The sequence below is a fragment of the Microplitis mediator genome, chromosome 5 (assembly GCF_029852145.1).
Source record: "Microplitis mediator isolate UGA2020A chromosome 5, iyMicMedi2.1, whole genome shotgun sequence".
NCBI classification, from domain to species: domain Eukaryota; kingdom Metazoa; phylum Arthropoda; class Insecta; order Hymenoptera; family Braconidae; genus Microplitis; species Microplitis mediator.
This window is the reverse complement of record NC_079973.1, coordinates 4,380,296-4,403,655: the sequence shown is the minus strand read 5'-3', so window position 1 is coordinate 4,403,655 and position 23,360 is coordinate 4,380,296. Positions and strand designations below refer to the sequence as shown.

General features: G+C 33.7%; 4 protein-coding genes across 5 annotated transcripts; 1 reads left to right on the top strand and 3 right to left on the bottom strand.

Moving 5' to 3' along the window:
- Positions 1-2: 2 nt before the first annotated feature.
- On the bottom strand, positions 3-5,218 carry LOC130667449 (scoloptoxin SSD14-like). The gene is made up of 11 exons (XM_057469027.1): positions 5,081-5,218; positions 3,437-3,593; positions 2,986-3,110; positions 2,026-2,165; positions 1,711-1,943; positions 1,466-1,626; positions 1,170-1,393; positions 864-1,059; positions 631-796; positions 426-572; positions 3-350 (listed from the first exon to the last, which is right to left on the bottom strand). The coding sequence occupies exons 1-11, from the start codon at positions 5,086-5,088 to the stop codon at positions 159-161; spliced, it is 1,749 nt and encodes a 582-aa protein (XP_057325010.1). The 5' UTR covers positions 5,089-5,218; the 3' UTR covers positions 3-158.
- A 525-nt stretch (positions 5,219-5,743) lies between these two features.
- Positions 5,744-10,279, bottom strand: LOC130667450 (scoloptoxin SSD14-like). The gene is made up of 11 exons (XM_057469028.1): positions 10,172-10,279; positions 8,816-8,966; positions 8,463-8,587; positions 8,100-8,239; positions 7,785-8,017; positions 7,540-7,700; positions 7,244-7,467; positions 6,938-7,133; positions 6,693-6,858; positions 6,448-6,594; positions 5,744-6,098 (listed from the first exon to the last, which is right to left on the bottom strand). The coding sequence occupies exons 1-11, from the start codon at positions 10,177-10,179 to the stop codon at positions 5,910-5,912; spliced, it is 1,740 nt and encodes a 579-aa protein (XP_057325011.1). The 5' UTR covers positions 10,180-10,279; the 3' UTR covers positions 5,744-5,909.
- Positions 7,022-14,241, top strand: LOC130667457 (replication factor C subunit 4). 2 transcript variants are annotated; one of them, XM_057469042.1, is made up of 6 exons: positions 7,022-7,158; positions 11,260-11,386; positions 11,488-11,763; positions 12,805-13,198; positions 13,289-13,486; positions 14,043-14,241. In XM_057469042.1, the coding sequence occupies exons 2-6, from the start codon at positions 11,280-11,282 to the stop codon at positions 14,133-14,135; spliced, it is 1,068 nt and encodes a 355-aa protein (XP_057325025.1). In that variant the 5' UTR covers positions 7,022-7,158; positions 11,260-11,279; the 3' UTR covers positions 14,136-14,241. The 2 variants fall into 2 exon arrangements, with proteins under 2 accessions (XP_057325025.1, XP_057325024.1); XM_057469041.1 differs by lacking the exon at positions 7,022-7,158 and having other exon boundaries at positions 11,142-11,386.
- Positions 14,159-23,271, bottom strand: LOC130667445 (mediator of RNA polymerase II transcription subunit 12). The gene is made up of 4 exons (XM_057469018.1): positions 23,091-23,271; positions 22,174-22,793; positions 16,094-22,098; positions 14,159-15,345 (listed from the first exon to the last, which is right to left on the bottom strand). Exons 2-4 carry the CDS (start codon positions 22,715-22,717, stop codon positions 15,148-15,150), a joined length of 6,747 nt encoding a protein of 2,248 aa, XP_057325001.1. The 5' UTR covers positions 22,718-22,793; positions 23,091-23,271; the 3' UTR covers positions 14,159-15,147.
- Between the last annotated feature and the right edge of the window lie 89 nt (positions 23,272-23,360).

The following is a 23,360-nucleotide window of genomic DNA, read 5'->3' as shown; positions in this document are numbered from 1 at the left end:
GAAATAAATAAACCTTTAATGATAATTAAATTAAATCTTAGCTTTTAAATGGTGTAATAAATGAATGAATGACTGAATGAAGTGACTAAAATATGTACATTATCTAACAATAGGATGATAATACGCTATCATGACTGATAAAATTAGTTTGAGATTGATTAGAAGCCAGCTATCGATCCGACTCGACGATAATCGGAGTTGGCAGTGACACCTGGATGATTTATTTTAGATATCGCCGTCACCGCGCTTCCTAAGCCTCCGTAATAAGAGACGTTATGCTTTAGACTCATTAAATATTCCAGTATTTCTACGGAAAAATTCGGCTCAGCTTCAAGCCTCATTGGTAGCAACTGCAGCAGATGATAATTATCAACAATTACTCGTTTAATTATGCACTAGTTTAATTTTCTAAAAAGTTTACATACTTGATGATGGAGCCGTCTCGCATCGACGGCCTCTTTGATGTTATACCCGCGCCAGAGGTTCAAAATTAATGTCGATGCTATTCCAGTTGTTATTTTTGTACCTCCTGCTGCTCCTAAAACTAATTGGACCTCTCCCGTTTCATCGACCTACCAAATTAAGGTAATTAAAAAATTAAATCAATATTGGGTGAACCCTAGTGCTTACAATGATCGTGGGAGTCATTGAACTAAGAGGTCTCTTGCCGGGTACTATGAAATTAGCTGGTGACGGAGGTAAATCAAATCCATTAGTTATATTTGGCGAACTAAAATCATCCATTTCGTCATTAAATATTATTCCTGTAGACTTTGATCGTATCATTGCTCCGAATCTATGATTAAAAAAAAAAAAGAATAAATTATAAACATTGAATAACTGTCATTGTGATTGAGCCTTACATTTGATTTATTGTTGATGTTACAGATACCGCTGAGCCATCAGGAGCCAATACGGATACTTGTGCAGTTCCATAGTCCATCGGAGTATCCGTGACTACTCCGTAAAACTTGGGGTCATTACTTGTCCAGTTGTCTTTTATTTTTTCACGGATTTCTTCGGCGTAACTCTTGGACGTTAGATTGGAAATTAATTCATCTAAAAAGTATTAATTATATCCTTGGTAAGTCTTCGTCAATGAATCCTTGATATATGACCATGAGAGTTTCTCCTCATATTTAGTATATATTATTATTTTTTTTACGTACCTAACTCAACAAATCTATCGTCGCCTAGCTCTGTTCGGTGAGCGTACGCCCATTTGAATGTTTCTACGATACGCTGCCAGAATATTTCTTCGCTAATGCCCATAGGAAGAAATTTTTCGAGTACGTTAAGTATAAATGTTAATACTACTCCTGAACCGGGTAATGCTGCCGAATGAATTGTTAAATTACCGAGCTTTGATGTTATTGGCTCCTTCCATTCGACCCTGTTATCACCAACATTAAATATTGTCATACAATAAATTATATTGTTATCAGTTAGTAACTTGTTACTGTACCTGTAATTCCGTAAGTCGTTCATTTCAATAATTCCACCAAAGCCTTGAATCTCTTTTACGATTTCTTCACCCATACTCCCATTGTAAAAGACACTGACATTGTATTTAGCTATCACCTTCAAAGTTTCTGCTAGTCTCGGCCTCTTTATTCTGTCTCCGACCTGCAATAAATATATTATTTTATTTTCTTCAAAGACTTTGATAAATATTTTATAAAAAGATCCAAGTAGAAGATATGATATTACCTTCCATGTTGAATTTGTTCGCGGATTGATAAGAATTTCAGCTAAAGTAGGCTCGGCTTTGATATAAGATATTTTACCCAATAATACTTGAGCGAGATAAGAAGTCACCAAAGCTCCTCGCTCACAAAGTTCGATCGTCGGTGTGAATAAATCTGCCCAATCGAGTCTTCCGTATTTCCTATGGGCTTCCCAGTACCCTAATAGTTCTCCCGGAACTGCTACAGCTTTCCCACCTAAATTCATTCATTATCTAAATAGTAATTCATTTTGTGTTTCAGTTATTTTCAATTTATAATTTAACGCGTTAATAATTACCGTACATAGACGAAGTGGCGTTACCATCGTACATGTCCCTTGTAGCTTTAGCTGGTGCAGTTTCTCTAGCATTAAGGAATTCCGCTTTCCCAGTTTTAGCGTCCCAAATTGTCATCAAAAATCCACCTCCCAATCCCATACTAGGCAGCACACAAAAAATATGACAATTAATTCTTAATTGTAGGAAGAAAAAAAACTGTATTTTTTATTTCAAAAATTCTGTTTTACTATTGATTAATTATCATCATGACACTCGAAAAGATTGGGAGTAAATTCGGAGTGATTACAGATTCTATTCAAATCCGAATTCACTTCGTCACTAGGAGTTTAAAAAGTTCAAAAAGTTCCGGAGTTAAAAAAAATCACTCCGAATACGGAGTAAATAAGGAGTTTGTTTTTTTTCCACGGAGAGATCTAGATTTTATTTCAATCCGCATTCACTCATTAATTAAATTAAACTTCCCTTAGTTGTGAATTTTATTCCGAAGGGATCAAATAAATAAACAGTCATCTGCTCCGCATTTACTCCAGATTTACTCCGCTAATTTTTTGTAGTATCTTATTACTCCAGCGGCGCAAATGGTTCCATACCTAATGAACTTGGAAATTTGAACTTTGGCAATTTCAACTTTGGTAAATTTGAACTTTGAGTAATTTAGTATTTCTTTCATCAAAAATAATTTTTTTTTATTTGTTTTTCATAAAAATTAATTTTTGATGATTTCTTTCATCATCTTTTCTTTCTTTCTTTTTTTTCTTTCATCAAAAATAATATTTGAATCTTAATAGGTTGTTTCATTCATAAAAGTTCAACTTTACCGAAGTTCAAATTGGTAAAGTTCAATTTTCAAAGTTCATTAGGTCGGTCACCGCGCAAATATATAAAATAATAATCTCTTCACTAAGTTACAAATAAACTGGACAATTTCATACAATAAATTACTTAACATTAATAAATACCTTTGAAGTGATGCGACTCCTTCGCATAATAATGCCGCTATTGCAGCATCGACAGCAGAACCATTTTTCAGTAGCATATTATTTCCTATTTCCGCGCATTCTACTCCATTAGTTGATACCGCAGCCTAATAAAATAATTATTAATTATTCATATAGTTAACATTCATCAAATATTTTATATTCATATCTCGACATAGTTTTTTTTTCTTATGAATAAATAAAAGGTTTATCGTAAAGAAAGAGAACGCATTTATGCTTCAATAGATTTTCTATGGTAAAAATTAGTTTCAATGATAAAGTATTAACTAAGCCACGGTATTAATGAAAGTCACTGAATAAATAAAGTTAAGATATTAAAGTATTGTTGTAATCCTTTTACACCGATAATTTATCTTTTATTATAATTGATATAATTTATTTTTACTTTCAATTAATTATAAAATTTACAAACCTTTTGATATTTTCCCAAGGACGATGGACTAATGAATTTTGAATTTCGTTCTTTTTTAGTTTCTTCGAAGTTTGTCAAAAAAACAACACATGCAGTAATAATAATTATAATAACAGCGAGTCCTACAACTCCGGTTATTACTATTTTCTTGGACAAGCTAAAAATACAATTATCAATTATTGTTGATAGTTCATAATTTAAAATAAGCGGCAATTTATTTAAAACTATGATAAAAAAAATGATATAGGTATTATGCAAGTAGAAGTTATTTAACTGCAACTATTGTGAGATCTAGATATTCCTATTTTTATTTTTATTTTTATTTTTACTTTGTATACTTATATTTTTTTATATATATTTATATTTTATTTTTATTGTATAAATATATGTAAAAAGTAAATCATGAATTTTTACAAATACTTCAAGGCTTATGTTAATAACTAGGCGTAATTATTAATTTTTTTAAACGGGAAAGTAAATATTCTGTCTGGTGTTTATGAGAATAAAATTGTATACAGGATATTTACGAACATAATAGATGATACTTTCAATAAATTATCACAAGATTTGAATATTAATTTTATGTCACAAGGTTTTTTTTAATTAAAACATGAATGGCTTATTAATTTGTATTTTTTCCGATAGTAAATCAAGAAAAGTTGCCGATGAAGTCTGATGATTTTATTTGTTACTTGGTAAGTTTTCATTACTACTTTGTAATAACAATTTTTATCTTTTTTTTTTTTTAATAACAACAATAATTATTATTATTCGTTAACTAGTTGATTATAATGACACGGTATTCCTATAAAAGTAAAACAATTTGTGTTTTCAGTTTAAATTGAATTCGAAAGAAAATTATCTCCATTTTCGTAAGATTTATTTTTCCGTAAATAATTAAATTAATTTTAGCAATAATTCAAAAATGGATTTTATTTCAAATCCACTTCAAATTGCTACAAAGTGATAGGAAAATCGCGGGACCAGTCTTCTGTGTTTCCCAAGACCTCGATGGACCGAAACTCCACCGCCAATCTTAAGACTTTAAATAAATTCTTAAACTTTTTCACTTGCAAGCGATAATGCAAAATAGATTTTATTCAAAATTTCAAATTTCATTATCTAATCAATTATTCTTTCGCTGTTTTGTGATTTTATTGCATTCTTATGATCGGCATTTGAGGTGAATCAGTACGTGATTTGTAATATCAGTAAAGACCTCGACTTTAAAAATGTTCTAATCTAGTAAAAAAAATACATAAACTTTTAAATAAATATCAAACAATATATTTAATTAGATGTTAATTTTTTTCAAAGTCAAGGTCTCAACGATGTTACTGACGACTGATAATTGATTAAGATAAATTCAAATCAAATGCATTGATAATTAAGAAGATAAATTATCATTAAAAAATTTTTTTTATGTTAAATTTGAAATTGTATTGTTTACCGAGGAAAAAATTTTGTACAAAGTACAAGAAGTTAAAGTTAAAAAAAAGTACAAGAAAAAATTTTGACAAGGTACAAAATGATTAAAATTAAATAAATTATTAAAATCAGTGTTCACATATATACTGTCCGTTACATCATAATGATTAAAAAAATAATAATAATTAACACTTTATAAAAAAATAATCGTTTTACCCAAACATGGTGAAGCGGTCAAAAGATGTTGATAGACCGAAATTTGAAATTTAACTAACGTGCTTAGACTCTATGACAGCTCTATTATATACCTCGAACTATCCCAGTCATACTGTAAGAATCAGCATTTAATCTATACCTCCCACCTCATTTACTTTTTAACCAAAGCTCAAGCCATTTATTTATCAAATAACGTACACTTTCAAAGATATGTCAGCATTAATAACTCCTAATATTCCGCTTTGAGAAATTCTTATCTTCATGATAAAAAAGTTAAGCCAGCTTCAAGTTTTAATTGAATCAAAAAATATTACTGTCCAAAGATAATTTTCTTTCCTTATTAATCCCGTCCAAGTCGCGTGTTAATTAAGTTCATTGTACTTTTTATCGATACCATCACAAACCCACACCTTTTGTTTTTATTAAACTTTTTTTTTTTTTATTATTTATTTTTCAATAATCTTTTTTAATCTCTTGCTGACAATAATAATATTTTGACGTTATCATAATGGGCTTGGAAATAAAAATCAAGATCACAGTGAGATAAAATTACTATTTTGATAGTCAACTTCTGACTACGGCAAAAAATAATTTGAATTAGTTGAAATAATATTTTTTTTATAATTAAAGATAAAAATTTTTTAATGAGGAAAAATAAAAAATTTATTCAGCTCTATGTACAGTAATTCATTTAAATAAATAAATAAATAAATAATAAATCTTAAAAAATGAATTAATTAATACAAGACATTCTACATAAATAATAACAATAAATATATTTACAAAAATTATAAAAAAAATTGAGCAAGATAAAAAAGACGCTTGTTTTTCAAAAACCAGCGACTGATCCCAGACGACGATAATCAGAGTTAGCTGTTACTCCGGGATGATTTAATTTAGATATCGCTGATACGCCACATCCCCATCCATCGAAAGTTACGGTATGATTAAGACCTTTTAAATACTCTAGTGTATTTGAAGAAAAATTTGATTCAGGAGCTATCGACATTGGTATCAACTAGAAGAATAAAAGATGTCAGTTTATTTATTTAATTCCCTCCGAGTGAAATTCACTCCGAATGGGAGTTCATTTTTAAATTGAAACTCCGGTTGGAAGTGAAATTCACTTCTAAAAGAAATTTATTTTAATATTGACTCCGAATCAGAGTGAATGCGGATTGAAATAAAATCCAGGTTACTCCGAAATCTATTTACTCCATATGCGGTTGACTTTTTTTAAAAACTCCAGCACTACCAGTGACGGAATGAATTCGGATTTTTTAAAAATCCGTAATTACTCCGAATTTTTACAGAGTAATTATTGATAATAAATACGACATTAATAGATATAAAGAAAAACTACATACTTGATGATGAAGTCGTCGGATGTCGATGGCTTCTTTGATGTTATGTTGACGCCAGAGGTTCATTATGATGGTCAATGCAACTCCCGTGGTAATTTTTGATCCTCCAGCCGCTCCTATAACCAGCTGGACTTCTCTTTTCTCATCGACCTACGAAATAAAATCAATGTAAATTATCTGAGTATTAAAATTATCACTTCGCGCTAGAAAAACTCCCCACTCTACTGATAACCGGTTGTGGTACTTACAATAATTGTTGGAGACATAGAACTGAGCGGTCTCTTGCCTGGCGCTATAAAATTAGATGGAGAAGGAGGTAAACCATATCCATTAGCAACATTTGGGGTACTAAAATCATCCATTTGGTTATTAAATATTATCCCGGTAGACTTTGACCGTATCAATGCTCCTAATCTATAAATTAACAATCAACAATTAGATGATTATATTTGATAACAAATAGTAAACAGTGTTGACTGTTTTTAAAATTTACATTTGATTTATTGATGATGTTACAGATACCGCTGAACCATCAGGAGCCAATACGGATACTTGTGCAGTTCCAGAGTCCATCGGAGTACCCGTGATTACTCCGTAAAACTTGGGGTCATTACTTGTCCAGTTGTCTTTTATTTTTTCACGGATTTCTTCGGCGTAACTCTTGGACGTTAGATTGGAAATTAAGTCATCTAAAAAGTATTAATTATGTCCTTGGTAAGTCTTCGTCAATGAAACCTTGATATATGACCATGAGAGTTTCTCCTCATATTTAGTATATATTATTATTTTTTTTACGTACCTAACTCAACAAATCTATCGTCGCCTAGCTCTGTACGGTGAGCGTACGCCCATTTGAATGTTTCCACGATACGCTGCCAGAATATTTCTTCGCTAATGCCCATAGGAAGAAACTTTTCGAGTACGTTAAGTATAAATGTTAATATTACTCCTGAACCGGGTAATGCTGCCGAATGAATTGTTAAATTACCGAGCTTTGATGTTATCGGCTTCTTCCATTCAACCCTGTTATCACCAACATTAAATATTGTCATACAATAAATTAAATTGTTATCAGTTAGTAACTCGTTACTGTACCTGTAATTCCGTAAGTCGTTCATTTCAATAATTCCACCAAAGCCTTGAATCTCTTTTACGATTTCTTCACCCATACTCCCATTGTAAAAGACACTGACATTGTATTTAGCTATCGCCTTCAAAGTTTCTGCTAGTCTCGGCCTCTTTATTCTGTCTCCGACCTGCAATAAATATATTATTGTATTTTCTTCAAAGACTTTGATAAATATTTTATAAAAAGATCCAAGTAGAAGATATGATATTACCTTCCATGTTGAATTTGTTCGCGGATCGATAAGAATTTCAGCTAAAGTAGGCTCAGCTTTGATATAAGATAATTTAGATTTTATTCTGTCAGCTAGATAGAAATTCACCAAAGCTCCTCGCTCACAAAGTTCGATCGTCGGTGTGAATAAATCTGCCCAATCGAGTCTTCCGTATTTTCTATGGGCTTCCCAGTACCCTAATAGTTCGCCCGGAATTGCTACAGCTTTTCCACCTGAATTCAGTTATAATTTTCAGAATTATTATTTTTATTTATACAATATTTTAAATTTACATTTTAGCTTCTCAATATTTACCTCGCTTAGATGCAGTGGCATCACCCACATACATATCCTTCGTAGCTTTAGCTGGCGCGCTTTCTTTTGCATTAAGAAACTCAGCTTTTTTAGTCTTAGCGTCCCAAATTGTCATCAAAAATCCACCTCCCAATCCCATACTAAGAATTAAAAAAGTCAATTACTATTAAAAAACACTCACTTGATGATTTCATGTTTGATTTATAAAAAGTTTTTGTCATTAGTACAATAATTACACGACGATTAATGTAAATTAATTATATGACGTCAAGAAACGAGAGGATTTTCCTCTGACAGAAAGTAAATTAACTAAATAATTTATGGTGATCGTATAGTTTATAAATTATGGATATCCTATAATACCTATGAAGTGATGAGACTCCTTCGCACAATAGTGTTGCGATTGCAGCATCTACAGCAGAACCATTTTTTAGAAGCATTTTATTTCCTATATCTGCGCATTCTTCTCCACTTGACGACACTGCTGCCTATTTTACCATAATAATCATTGTTCATTAATATATAATTTTTTTAATTAAGTTTTTATTTACGATTTATAAATTTAAATTAGATTATATATGTATAGAAAACCATTATATATATTTATATATAATTATATTGAGTAATTTTCTACATATGATTTTTTAATACTGGGTTTGATTTTTTTATGACTGTTGTATATATTTTTTATTTGAACAATTGTTAAATTAACAAACCTTTTTATAGATTCCTAAGGGCGATGAGCTGACAAATTTCGTTTCTTGATTTTTTGAATAAAAAGTCGTCACAAAAACGACACTTGTCGTAATGATGAGTATTAAAATGGCAAACCCCGCAAATGCGCTGATTATAATTTTTTTTGAAAAACTGAAATTGAAAATTAAATTGTCAGTAATCAAATTCTGTAACTTAATAAATTATTTATCTTCATAAATTTTTAAATTAATAGCTTTTATTTTTCAAACGGAACTAATCCGCATTGAATTTTCATTAAAATTGATGAGTGAGATACTTAATTTTCTACACTACGTTAGAGTTCATTCTCAATATCTTTAATTAAAATATTTTACCTCAAAATTAGTAACATTTATTGACCCAAAATCTTTCGTAAAATTTCAAGTTTCGTATAATTTTTTAAATATTCAAAATGTTTATTAACAAAATGAATATCAAAGTTAAAAATTTCCAAGTCTGTTTTAATTATTCTATCAAATGAGATCTTCCATAACACGTTTTATGGCAATGAAAATTAATTTATCAATATCTTCTATATAAATAAGATAAATATTTAATTAATTTCATTAACACTAAACTTATAAATCAGTATCATATCAATTCATAATTTAATTTTCTCTATCTTTCGATAGTGATAAAGATTCCAATTTTGATATAATTTTTATCTTTTTTAAATAAATAGTGATATTGACAATATATATCTATATAAATTGATAATAATCTCTGATTGTTAAATTTTTTCATTGATTATTTTTTAATTACGTTAAAATTATTTAAATTAACGTTTTTTTATAATCGGTTTTAGATTACGAGTGTGAATGTAGCAGACATCAGACAAATTTGAAATTATAAATAAATAGAGTAAATAATTAATAAAATAAAATTTTTAAAAAATGCACTTATTAATTTTTTTAATTTTTTAAATGCGCATTTTTTCAAAATTTTATTTTATCAATTATTTACTCTATTATTAATTTTAAATTCGTCTGATGTCTGCTACATTCACACTCATTTTAAATTAATAAGTTTAATTACTGATCTTTATTATTGATATCAGTAAATATTTTGATCTTGAAAATATTCTCACTGAATAAAAAATTAATATCAAGGAACGATATTTTTCTAAGGGTTTTCATAAATTAGAATTTTAATTTACTACGGAATAAATAATTATTAATTATTCTAATAATTTGAATAATTAGACAATTAATTCATTTTACTAAAATGTTTAACACAAAAAACCGACTATATTTATATTAATCACAAAAATTCACTTGTCGATTAAGAAAATTTTTACCGGATCGCAATTACTGTTAAATAATAAAATAATTATTTACCCAAACATGATTAATTCTTGAACACAGATGGATGTTACGTAGTATAAATCTAAAATTTTACTGCATGTTGAAAATCCAAGAGACTTCTTTTATAGATCTTACAACTATACATATTAATATTACGACTATCAGTTTTTAATCTGTTACACCTCCCACTTTTTTATTTCTACGAAAGCTCACCGCAAGACGTGCGTTCATTCATGACGTATGATCATTAATGAATATTTCCAATTTATCCTCGTCAAGGGATTTTCATTCTTAAAATTTTATCAGAAAAATTACACAGAAAAAGTTTACTCATTTGCGTTGAGAATAAAGTCTGTGTTAAAAATTTTATGTGTTTTTTTTTTTTAAACTCCGGAACTCCGAGTGAATTCGGATTTAAATAAAATTCGTAATCACTCCGAATTCACTCCTAGTTTTTTACAGAGTAAAGGAACATCAAAATTAGTGTAGAATTTTGTTTTAACACAGAATTGTGTTAATTTTTTGAGTGCGAATGTAACTGACAATTAGGAATTTTTTGAATTTTTGATTAAATAAATAAAATGTGAGTAGAAAGAAAATGAAAAAGTGCGGATTTAGACAATTTAAAAATCAGCGCGCGCATTTTTTTACATTCATTATTTAAATTAATTTATTTATTTAAAATTTTTAAATTGTCTGATGTCTGCTACATTCATTTTCACTAAATTTTTTTTACTATGTAGCACACAATTTAATACAAAATTAACATTAAATAAAATGTTTATTTTGAATTGTCATCCATGATAATTATTCTTGGAGTTTCATTAATTGATTTCAAATAATAATTCAAATTTTCTTTACATTGTAATTTTTTTTATTGAGTAGATTTATTTAGTAAAATACCCAATGAAGTTTGAAATTTAAATTTCGCGCACTACTCGATCGGTAAGAAAATTTTTAAAAAAGTAAAAATAAAAATTCGGTAGTTGGCGGGAAAGACTTTCGCTGCATTCCGTAAAGTTTGTCGTCGCTTGGAGTTCATAACCTAGTTATCGAATCAATAACCGAAGTTGCGAATTAAATTAATAGAACTACGAAATTAAATTATTTAATATTTTCAGTAAATAAATAGAGGGTAAAAATGCATGCATTTTTAAAAACCGGTAAATTGGGACCTGGTGATGTCAAAAAACCAACAAAGTCCAAGGAAGGAAAAGCTGGTCCAGCACCTCCATGGGTTGAAAAATAGTACGTAATATTGTTATGTTTTAAATAATTAAAAGATGAGTAATTTTGATTGAACAAATATATGATGTATTGATTTAATTTTTTTTTTGTTTTTAATCAAGTCGACCAAGAACTGTCGAGGATGTCGTAGAGCAAAATGAAGTAGTGGAAGTACTGCGACAGAGCATGTCAGGTGGTGATTTTCCAAATTTGTTGTTTTATGGACCACCTGGTACTGGTAAAACTAGTACGATACTGGCAGCTGCTCGGCAATTATTTGGAAATGTTTACAAAAGTCGTATTCTGGAGCTCAACGCTTCGGATGAGAGAGGAATTCAAGTCATCAGAGACAAAGTCAAATCATTCTCACAGTTGACAGCATCTGCTACCAGACCTGAGTATGTATTTATATATTTTGATACTCAAATATGATAGAAATGAATGTAAATGTTATTGACATTTAGGAATTTTTAAAATTTTTGAATGAATAAATAAAATGTCAGTATGAGAAAAATCGAAAAATGCGTATTTAAATATTTGAAAAATCAGTATGCGCATTTTTTTAATTTCATTATTTTATTTAATTAAGTAATTTATTCCAAACTTATAAATCTTCTCATGTCTGCCACGTTTACACTCATAAATATGATACTGAAATTATTTGACGTCTAATAATTTTTGTATTTTTTTTCGATACGATAAATTACAAAAAATATATATTTTAAAAAATTGCACCTATAGTTTTTTAAATTTTCTTACTGTGCATATTTTTAGTTTTTTTTTTTTATAATTAATTTATCAAAAAAAAAAAAAATCCAAAAATAAATTGTCTGTTAACTTTAGGATCATTACTGAAATTAACTGACGTCTAATAATTTTTGGATTTTCTAAAAAATCATTTAAAAAAAATATTTTAAAAAATTGCACATATAATTTTTTTAATTTTCTACATGTGGATATTTTTACTTTTCTTTTTTTTCGAAAATTGTTAATTGTCTGCTAATTTCAAGATCATGACACTTCTAATTAAAATAAATAAATAAATAATTATCCGATGATGATTTAGTAAAAGGTTTGAGTTCTACGATGATCCAGGTTTAAAATTATGTAAGGTAATAGCCTCGTTGTAACTCAAAGATATTTATCTAGTAATTGATATTTTTTATTATCAACGAGACAGTAAAACTGCTTTCAATTCTCATGATCAAGACTCGAAGAGTCAGTCTTTGGTTTTAAAGAAGCAAACATTAAAAACCCCAGTGGTTTTAGCACCCGGAGATTTGGTCTCCTCGCTATTCCTGCAGAATTTGAACCTGCGACCGTTGTAGTTCACGTGAAAACGACTAAATTCTGAGGTTTCGTGATTTAAAAAAGAATAAATTAGATTTATTAATAGATTTTCTAACGTCTAATGACTAATAATAAGTAATAATTTGCAGCGGAACTCCATGTCCACCTTTCAAAATTATCATACTCGACGAGGCAGACAGTATGACGCACGCGGCGCAATCCGCACTACGTCGTACAATGGAGAAGGAATCCCACAGTACTCGTTTCTGTTTAATTTGTAATTACGTATCGCGTATTATTGAGCCATTGACTTCCCGTTGTACGAAGTTCCGGTTCAAACCGCTCGGTCAGGAAAAAATAATCGAGCGACTGGAGTACATCTGCAAGGAAGAAAATCTTGCTGCTGATAAATATGTGCTGACTAAGCTGGTTGATGCGTCAGGAGGGGATTTGCGTAAAGCAATCACTTCCCTTCAGTCCGTAACGCGACTGAAAGGAAAAGACATCGAGATTACTGTTGATGACGTCGTTGAAGTTACCGGAGTAAGTTTGTTTTATTAATAGTTTTGTAATCATGTTATTCATCAGCGATCTTTTTATAATGTGATAACTTTCATGTGACTGGATTAATAGGTGGTACCGGACAGGTGGTTGAATAGACTGTTGGAAGTTTGTCAGGGTAAAGACTTTAGTAAAGTCGAGGAGTTTGTTGATGAGTTTCTGCTGGAGGCTTTTGCTACTTCTCAACTTATAGAGCAGCTCAGTGATAGAATAATAATGTCTGATGATTTTAACGATAAACAGAAAGCTTTCATTGGAGAAAAACTTGCGGTAAGAAATCATTTTTATTGTTTCTTATATTTATTATTCATCTCAGGCCATTGACAGACTAATTAAAGGAAAATTAAAGCATTAATTGAAAAAAAGACAATTCTGAAATATGGATTTAAAAAAAAATTACTTACGGTTGATATCAATTGGGAGTCAAACGAAATATAGAAAATAAATTCCAGTAGAATCTTCATTTTCTTTATAATTCGAATTTTGAAATTCTGAAGGGTAAAATTTATTCAACTTTCGTTCAACTCCTAATTGATAATAACTGCAAGTACTTTTTTTTAAATTCGATATCTCAGTGAAGTTTTCATTCATTCAATTAAGATTTTAATTTTTTTTTTAATTAATTAATAAAATTTTATTACAATTATGACAGATGTCATTGAAAATTTTCAAAAAGTGGAGGCACTGTCTGAGAATGCCCTCAATTAATAATAAATTAAGTGGACTTGATAAATAATTGTATTAAATTATAGAATATAAATTTATTAACTCAAATTATTCAATTTTAATTTTACAATCAATTCATATTATGGATTTTATTTTTCAGGAGTGTGCGTATAGATTACTTGAAGGTGGTAGTGAATATATACAGCTGATAAATTTATGCTGCGTTATTATGCAAGCTAATCAGCGACATTAAGTCACCAGTTCATTCATACTCATAATAATAATAATAATTTATATCTTATACTCAATCGTTGTAAAAATATTAAATAAAATTTGCCGCCTAATTTTTTAAAATCTCATTTTTATTTTTTCATAAATATCTCGTCTTAATTATTATAATTTATAATGGGCCATCACAATATAAACGTTTTTTGTTCATTATGATGTTTTCTAGTAAGAAAAACCCAAACAAGGCCTAAGAAAAATTAATTTTTTGAGTTCAGATCCATATGAGGGTGGGTGGAGATGAGTGTAGATGATTCTCTATGAAGAGTGGCCCGTAACTTTGCTGCTGTTATTCACCCATCACTTATAAATTTTGATAATTATCAAATATTTTAAACAAATAAAATTATTAATAAAACACTTTTCAATTATATATAAATTATTTATTCAATAAATTTTAATTTTACAGTTAATTGGGCGAAGTTTTAAAATTAACTAATTCATTTAATTAAACAGTAATTAATTTGTTTACTACACAATAACTTAAGATTCAGAAACTTAAAATAAATTCAAATAATTAATTATTTTTTTTGTAATCCCGCCTACAAATTACTCGAAGGTGGCAGTGAATATATACAGTTGATAAATTAATTCTGTATGATACAGACTAATCGACTACCGTGAATCTTCAATTCATTTTTAATAATAATAATAATAATAATTTATATCTTAAACATGATCGTTGTAAAAATATGAAATGAGGCAAATTGCCAAATTTTATTTTCAAATCTTAATTGTTTATATCATAGTTAAAATGATACTGAAAAAAAAGCTGTTGTCTCTCCCATTTAAAAAGAAAATAATTCTAAAAATACGTAAAACCTCACGAGCGCTATGGTGACCTATGTATATTGCAGACAAATTATAATCTCGATAATTTATAAATTTTTACATTAACTGTCTGGAAGTAACAAAATGAAAGTTTTTTCAAATAATTTAATAATGTAAATGCCGTATGTATATTTTCTAGTTACATGGTATCAATACGGCGGCGGTTGATGCTGATAAGGATGCTGAGGTTGTTGATGTTGTCTTTGTAGATGAGCAACTAACTGAGGTGTTTGTTGCTGACCTCCATTACCCGTTTGTTGTTGTACTTGTTGTTGCTGCTGGGCTTGCTGTTGGGCCTGTTGCTGCTGTTGGATTACTAGCATTTGCTGACGAAGACGTTGCTGCGCCTAAATAACATAAAAGTCACAATTAATTATTTAAAAACATTAATTAAGGGCATTCTCAGACAGTGTCTCCCGCTTTTTTTTAAATATTCAATGACTTTAAACTGTCACCTGCATTCAAATTTTGTTAATTAATTTAAAATAAATAGAAGTATAAATTGAAAAAAAGTCACCGCAGTTGCAATTTCACCGAGATATAGATTTAAAAAAAAATTATTTTCAGATGTTATCAATTGGGAGTCAAACGAAATTTGGTAAATAAATTTGAACCTTCAAAATTTTAAAATTTGAATTATAAAATTGACATGAAGATTTTAATGAAATTCATGTAACAAATTTCGTTTAACTTCTAATTGATATCAGCTGTAAATCTTTTTTTTTTCAAACCTATATCTCGGGGAAATTATCCTTTTTTCAATTAATGCTCTAATTTTTTTTTAATTGATAAATAAAATTTATATTTTCAATACAAAGTCAACATGTATTTTTTTACCACGTAAAGAGACCCAGTACCTGATATTTACTAAGGGCGTGTTCAGAAATACACTCTGGAGATGAAAAATTACCTATCCAGGTGTGATTAGTACCTTTGTAATTTTAAACCGCACCTCTGGTTTCACCAGAGAGTGTTTCTGAACACGCCCTAATTTTAGTATGATTATGACAGTTGAAAGTCATCGAATATCTTGAAAAAATGGGAGCACTGTCTGAAAATGTCGAGTAAATAATTAGTGATAAATTAATAATTAACCTGATATTGTGGATTAGACTGCATGGCTATGCTGGAAGCTCCAACGCCGACAGCCGTAGGTTTACCACCAGCTTGTCTGTAAGGAGGCGCAGGCTGATTTTGAACTCCCCCACCCATCGGGCCCATCGTATTCATCGTGACATTCGGAGCCTGAAGATACGGCGGTCGCGGCCCGACACCTGCCTGCATTCTCTGCTGCTGCATGTATTCCTGGTTTCTCTGTGCTCCCATCATTTGCTGTTGGTTCTGGAACATCATACTCTGCTGCGTCATCATTCCCTGCTGCTGAACTTGTTGCTGCGCCTGCTGCTGGAGCATCTGCTGCTGCTGCTGTTGTTGCTGTTGCTGTTGCGCCTGTTGTTGTGCTTGCTGTTGACTTTGCTGTTGCTGCTGAGCGGCTTGCTGTTGCTGCTGAGAAATCATCTGCTGTCCACCATAACCCGCGTAGTTTTGATTCATTCCCTGCTGCATGGCGTACATATTCTGCTGCTGCTGGGGAGTAAACATACTCTGCTGAGGGTTCATTCCAGGACCGCCCTGTTGAGCTCTCAGCTGTTGCCTAACAAATTGGTTACTCTGCATTCCTCGGAATGCCGCTGGTCCGGGTACAGGTACACTAGGTTGCTGTTGATTGCCCATGAACTGATTTGACGGTAAACGCAAACGTAACATATTTGAAAGTGCTTGTTTTGATGTATTCATACTTGGACGCTCGTAACGAGGACCACCGACTTGGGTAGGAGGTAATTGTTGACCATAACCGTACTGTTGAGGAGGCGCAGGACCCTGTTGGTTTGGGTACCACTGCTGCTGTGGCTGCGGCGCTTGGCCAGGAAACATCCCAGGTTGCTGGGGCACTTGCGGCTGCTGATTTGCGTAGGTCATTTGCTGCATCGGCGGTGGTCCAGGTTGCATTTGCTGAGTCACAGGTGCAGTAGGAGTCACTGCCCCTTTATTTCTACGATGTCTACGCGGTACTTTCATGGCTTTACCTTTACCTGCACCAATAGCAAGTCCCGGTCCAACACTTCCAGGTCCTAGTCTACTAGGCGAGTCAACGCTCATCGGAGTATCCGCTTTACCAGTTTCTATTTCTTTCTTGTCAGGCTCCAAATCCTCTGGAGGCAACGGAGGTGCTTCCAAGTAATGACTCGCTGGTCTCAGTTGACTGTGAGTATGATAACGCAGCAATTTATGGGCATTCTGATAAGTCAGAGGTTTCCTCTCCATCTTAACAGCACGAAACCAAGCCCATGATAGTGGCGCCGGATTTTTATGACCTTCTAATAATTCCCATGCTGACACACGTTGAGAATCACACACTTGAAGCCCTTGTTTTTTATCAATGCTATCAAAGCCAGCTATTTTATTGCCTTTGGTGTCTGTCAGACAACCAATTGGCTCACACGTTATCACTTCCATTGTCAATTTAGGTAACGGTAATAATTGTCTCACATACTGGATGCTCGGTGAGTTTCTGTCACCAAGTTCTTTCTTCAACTTTTTCATCAAATTCTGATAGTGTTTTTTGTTTTCATCTTTCTCCGACTGAGAATCAGATACCAGAGTGGAATGTATGAGCGTCGCAAGCATGTCAATGACAGTAGTAAATAATTCCGAGTTATTATTCAAATCAATTACACCGTAGCTGACTAATTGTACCAACAAAATAGCCCAGTCTGTAGTGACAGTCGTGTTTCTCTGTATCGTATCAAACACTCCCCCTACAAGACTGAATCTCAATTGCAAAGCATCTTGGAGTACTTCACGTGTCTTAGGATCTTCAGAAGCAACATTTTTTTCTTCTTTGCTTGTATTTAAAAATTGCGAAAGCTGAGAGTGAAGTGACGTCAGCAAACCCTCTCTTTGATCATCCTGGCCCTTGAGACAAGTGAGAACTAATGACAGAAATGGCTGGTGATTAAACAGTGAAGGTGATTTAAGTCTTCCTCTCTCACGTCCAGCTGTCTTTGACCAGTTACCCGATTCCAGTACCTGCCCAGCAACTTTTAAAACCCTTCCCTGAACGGCACTTGATAGTTTCGACACTAGCGGTGCTACCAGCCAAATGGAGCCAGATCTTTTTTCAGTTTTGTTGGTAAGTGTGTTCAGTTGGAAGACATCTATTGCTGCCTTGGCAACGATGTCAAGCCACTGAGTGAGGTCAGTAGACCCAGGAGTAAATTGTTTGTACATCAATTGCAGATCAAGCCAAGACATTCTCAAGCTCCATTGCTCTAAATTTTCTAGTATGTTTGTGATGTGGGTCCGCTGATCGTGAAAAGCATCCAGTGGAGTATCAGGATAGCAAATCATGTGAAGCAATCGCTGGGCTTGTCTGGCAGACAGCATACTATCCAGCAGCATATCTGGGTAACAAAGTTCTTCTGGACTTTGCAAGCATCTCTCTAGAACCCATTCCTGGCTGCAAATTTGACGCAGAACATGCTGGGCAAAGTCTGAAAGCCCTTTTACATTTTCTGATAAAAGTCCAGCGCTGCTGCTCGATGATGACATGGCGAGATCTAGACCTAAGTCATCTCCGGCTCCAAGAATGTCACTGGTACCAAGAATATGACTTATAGACAACTCTCCGGCACCACCACCGACGCTCGCTGGTCCACTGCCTTTGCCTGAATGTACCGTAGGTACGTCCGGCTTTTTGGGCGGCTGTTTACCAGCAGTAGCATCTCCAACAACGAGGATCGCTTTCAGAACCGCTAATACTGGACCAACTGGTATATTATTGTGAGCTGCTGCCAGCAGATGACGATCACAACTGAGTTTAATACTGTAGCCACGTTGATTTCCGGTAGGAAGTGGGTGTGGGCTTGTACTGACTGAGTACAGAGCCGGCTGAGGGCATTCGACAGTTTTGAATAGACGGAGTAATAAATGAGACGTTAATCTTCCTCGTGATTCAGCTTCAGCGTCACTGTCGCCTCTGTTTGCATTGCAGACGTTTCCCAAAGACGGCAAGGCGATGAGTCTTACAAAGTCTTCAAGGGAAAAACAATGGCGCGCTATCATGATGGAAGTAAAGACAGCGAGTGAGTTGTGAATACTCAAGTCTTGAATGTTGACCTGATTAAGCAGGTCAATGTAAAACTGAGGACCGTCAGCCAACAAGCAGAGTCCTGCGAGAGCCCCCAGCCATTCGACAGTAAGTGAATTACAGCAGGCAGTGAGTTCTGCGCAAGTGATGGCGATATCATTGAGCTTGTCATTGTCAGTTTCATTGCAAACAGCGACAATGGCATTGCAGACAAAGCTGTATCTGTTTGCTGGTGATTCGTTCAAAGATCTAGCCCACTGGGGTTCTATTTTACCGCCTCTTCTTGGATTGTTCAGGATTTCAACCATATACTGAGAATTGTAAGGATGACTTGACGGTACGAGAGCTGGGTTGGTGTTGAACATCGCGGCTTTTATTTTAGGATATGCGTTACTGAATGCCTCGACACCATGCGGTTTTACTTTCAAGAAGAAACACGACGAGTAGAGGTCATAAAGATGAGCCAAAATACAGCGTTCAGCAGAACTGCAGTCGCTGGGATTGGACACGTGTTTTACGACCTTGCAAAGTAGATCAAATACCAAAATTGTTTGCTCAGGCGAAAGTAAAAGACAGTAGTGATATCTTCTGAGTACTCCGACGACATACAGACTCAAACTAGTCGTATAGCTTCTTACCAATTGGCTATTTCTCGCTGCCAATTGAGTCTCTACCTCAGGTAATTCTTTTAAAATTTGAATACACACGTCAATGAGTCCGTAAATATTTAGCGCAAGTTCCATAAGATCGAAAAGAAAAGCGACGTGCTCTTGCACCGGAAGATAAGACGAACCGGACATGGAAAAACCGTTCAACATTTCTATTACTTGAGTCGCACACTGCCAAGTCACTACATGCTGATCAAAGTAACTGAGATTCTGAAACTTCTGTGTCACGGCTTCAAAATTAAATTCGCTTCTCGAGTGCTTCTTTACTTTGCCTCCCTCTGCTACGTCGATGCTGAACTTTTTACCGAACAGTTTACAAACTTCTTTAGTCATCTTCTTGACAACATGTCGCGCTTCGTCCCGTACACGGCCTACTCCGTACAGCAGCACATGTCGCTGGTTGCAGTCATGTTGGCTAGAAGATTCATCCTGCGGCAGAGGAAAGTGGGTGGTGTACAAGAGGTGCCGACTGGGACTTGTCGGTGGTCTGGAGTCCAATCCCTCGGGTCCGTGGCCGCCCAGTGCGTCGTCTTTAGGGCTGTCTGGTGCATCCATACTGTTCTGCTGATCCTCTTTGATATGCTGAAGCAGTTTGTCCAGATCATCATCAATTTTACTGTCGTCATAATCCATAGCTCTCCCGTGATCTGGATCAAGTTTAGTCGGCTTCAAATCAATGCCAGGAAATAAACTATCCTCGTCCATGGGCTCTCTGTTGCTCGGTGTTCCAGGTTTACTAGCAGCTGGACCTTGAATTAAATCACCCCGTGATATCAGCGTACACATATAAGCATCGTGAGAAAAAACGTCGTGTCTAATCAGCTCAGAAAATAAATGCACGAGGTTCGTAAACTGGGCCTTGGTCTGAGGAGTTGAATTGTCCTGAATAGGCGCATCTGTATCAAGAAATTTCATCAGCAACGGCTGGAATATCGGAAGACTCGGCGGATTACCGTTACTACAAACGCTATCTTTGTCATCGTTGTCATTATTTTCACCAGTAACTTCAGTTTGTCTTTTTTCTAACAATTTAGCCACAGCCATCGCTCTGTGCTCGCCCCAGCGCTCGGCACTCACGGCCCACTGACACAAAATATCCACAACTGCGGAATCCTGTTGGGGTGTGTATTCAGTCTTGGATGTTTCTCTCTCATTGGTGGTTTCTTTAGTCGGCGGGGTAAATATTTTAGCATAGAGAGTATCCAACGAATTAGTAACATCAATTTTATCAAATTTATGACGGTCCAGAGCATCTAGAGCTGATAAAACTTTTGTTGTCGTCATACCAGCGCTACTTTGCTGCCATTTGTCACAAGACCAACGTCCCTCGGCGGCCTGTGATCGGGCGCGAATGTTTTCCTGAGCAGCTTTCAGTTTAGCCATTGTTGGATTCGCTGCGCTCGCTGGTGGACATGGCAGTGCTGCTGGTGGACAAGGAAGATAATCCAAAGGAGACCCATTTAATACAGAAGGTGACTTACCTTCTCCAACGCTATTCCAAACTAAAGCTGTCGGGCACTCTAGTGTTATCACTTGGACTATTGCTGACAGACAAAGAATCACGTCTTTGTGATGCGGACAATTCAAGTAATCATTGAATGCTGATGTCAGAGCATTAGATATCGGCTGAGTCGTTTGCGGAGCTGCTGTTGACGCTCCTGCTCCACTTGTTGATGACGGTGCTGGCGTTGCTGCTGTCGATGCTACGGTTTCTTTTCCGTTAGTGATTTCTGATTTTATGGCTGGTAGAACTGTCGGACTTGTTGGTGTGTTGATGTCAACATTACTCAGCATCTGTGATAATTTTCTACAACATAAATACGCTAATCTCCTCGCTAATAACTCGGATTGAACAAATTCTTCAAGATACTGAAGCGCTAACGGCAGAAGCAGCTTCAATACTCCATCGTCAGACGGAGTTGATCGCATTTTATCAAGTAATTCTAAAATCCATTGGAGTAATTCCTGTCTATCTAGCAAACCTTCTTCAAACATATATTTTGCCAATTGAATACTGTAATGCCACTGCTTTAAAGCTAATTTATGTTCTTCAGTCATCAAAATATTTGCATTTGTATTGGGTGTTAAAGGTTGCAAAGAATTTATTCCATTACTTGTACTATTGTTGTTCATAATACCCGAGTTATTACTGACGGTAGATGACGAGTTGCACGATCCGTTCATACCTGGAGTGCTATGTCCACTTTGATTTCCTATGTGATAGTAGTCCTGGATTTTGGACAACTGATCTCGTAAAAATTTAATCAAAGTTCCAGTCCACTCTACCGAATAATAAATTCAATGTTAATAAAAAAAATAAATGAGTGATGAAAAAATTATGTAATAAAATGACGTACCAGTGGTAGGATCAGGAAGCTGACGTTTTTTTATTTTAGCCTCAGATACGGCAACAGTGTAAGCAGAACTCAATTTAATAAACCAAGCGGCTCTAAGCATCGGCACTTGATACTCACAGAGCATCATAAATATTTCTTCTTTTTTATTAAAATTAGGAGCGCGCTTAGCCAGGGTGACAAGAGGTTTGCATCCTGATAAATCTTTGAACCAGGCCTCGATGCCGCTCTTAGTTCTGGCAGTTACAGGCCAGAAATTGTCTTTAGGATTTATCTGCTGTCTTTTCCGTCCAGTGTCCGGCATCGTCGCCAGCTCCTCTTTCTTGGCTAATATGGCGTTAAAATAAGCTCCGACTTTAGCAGATGTCACATTGCAATTTCTCGCAGTACCGAACTCATCCGAGAGCTGGGGCATAGTCGAAAACCCATGCTTGACATTCACCAACGTCAGCTCATCCTCTTTTTGCTTGGGTTCCTGGGGATAGACGTCCGGTGGCCCGAGTCTGGGCCTTTTTAAGGGCCTCTTCTCATACAATATACCCATCATCGTAGAGATGCTGTATGATTATCACCAGGAAACCTCTTCAGAGGCTGTGTCAAATTATTTCAAACTTTTTTGTTATCTAAAACATTTTGATTAACATTTAAATCAGTCAGTAAATCATCAACTCCGATTTTTTTTTTCCCACTTTCTTAGCAAGTGAAAAAATATTCATTGAAAAAAAAATTTTAACGTCACTTAAATAACTTATGGTTAATATTTTCATGGATTAAATATTTATAAAAATATATTTGACGTCTATGAAAAATCTAACCTGTGAACAATCGTTACGTTGATGATAGTAAAATTAAAAACCAACTTAATAAAATAATTTACTGTATAATTATTATATATATTTATAAATATTAAGTGTTCTTACCATATGCATGTTAATTACACCATTTATTAATGCTCATTAATATTATTTTAAACAGTAACGGTATTTTAAAATGATGTTACAGCTTCGAAAATCACTATCACCATCACCAATGCCATAGTTGATAAATCACAGGCCCACACATCTGTCGTATTCTGGCCTGGCTGATGATATGATGCCTGCTACCTCTGTGGTGATTTTAAAAGTCCGTTCATTGCTGTTTGGTGTCGCTTCAAACGCTGCTCTCAGCTTAAACTTTAAATCTCTCGTCAC

What these genes read in the sequence shown, in the direction of transcription:
- LOC130667449 (XM_057469027.1), bottom strand. An exon ending in CCTTGGGAAAATATCAAAAG is followed by an intron (nt 3,111 to 3,436) that starts GTTTGTAAATTT and finishes TTATTTTATTAG; the next exon opens with GCTGCGGTATCAACTAATGG. An exon ending in AACGACTTACGGAATTACAG is followed by an intron (nt 1,394 to 1,465) that starts GTACAGTAACAA and finishes TGGTGATAACAG; the next exon opens with GGTCGAATGGAAGGAGCCAA.
- LOC130667450 (XM_057469028.1), bottom strand. An exon ending in AACGACTTACGGAATTACAG is followed by an intron (nt 7,468 to 7,539) that starts GTACAGTAACGA and finishes TGGTGATAACAG; the next exon opens with GGTTGAATGGAAGAAGCCGA. An exon ending in ACATCATCAATAAATCAAAT is followed by an intron (nt 6,859 to 6,937) that starts GTAAATTTTAAA and finishes GTTAATTTATAG; the next exon opens with ATTAGGAGCATTGATACGGT.
- LOC130667457 (XM_057469042.1), top strand. Translation starts at nt 11,280, where the DNA reads ATGCATGCATTTTTAAAAACCGGTAAATTGGGACCTGGTGATGTCAAA. An exon ending in CCTCCATGGGTTGAAAAATA is followed by an intron (nt 11,387 to 11,487) that starts GTACGTAATATT and finishes TTTTTAATCAAG; the next exon opens with TCGACCAAGAACTGTCGAGG. An exon ending in ACGTCGTTGAAGTTACCGGA is followed by an intron (nt 13,199 to 13,288) that starts GTAAGTTTGTTT and finishes CTGGATTAATAG; the next exon opens with GTGGTACCGGACAGGTGGTT.
- LOC130667445 (XM_057469018.1), bottom strand. Translation starts at nt 22,717, where the DNA reads ATGATGGGTATATTGTATGAGAAGAGGCCCTTAAAAAGGCCCAGACTC. An exon ending in GCTTCCTGATCCTACCACTG is followed by an intron (nt 22,099 to 22,173) that starts GTACGTCATTTT and finishes ATTATTCGGTAG; the next exon opens with AGTGGACTGGAACTTTGATT. An exon ending in AGTCTAATCCACAATATCAG is followed by an intron (nt 15,346 to 16,093) that starts GTTAATTATTAA and finishes TATGTTATTTAG; the next exon opens with GCGCAGCAACGTCTTCGTCA.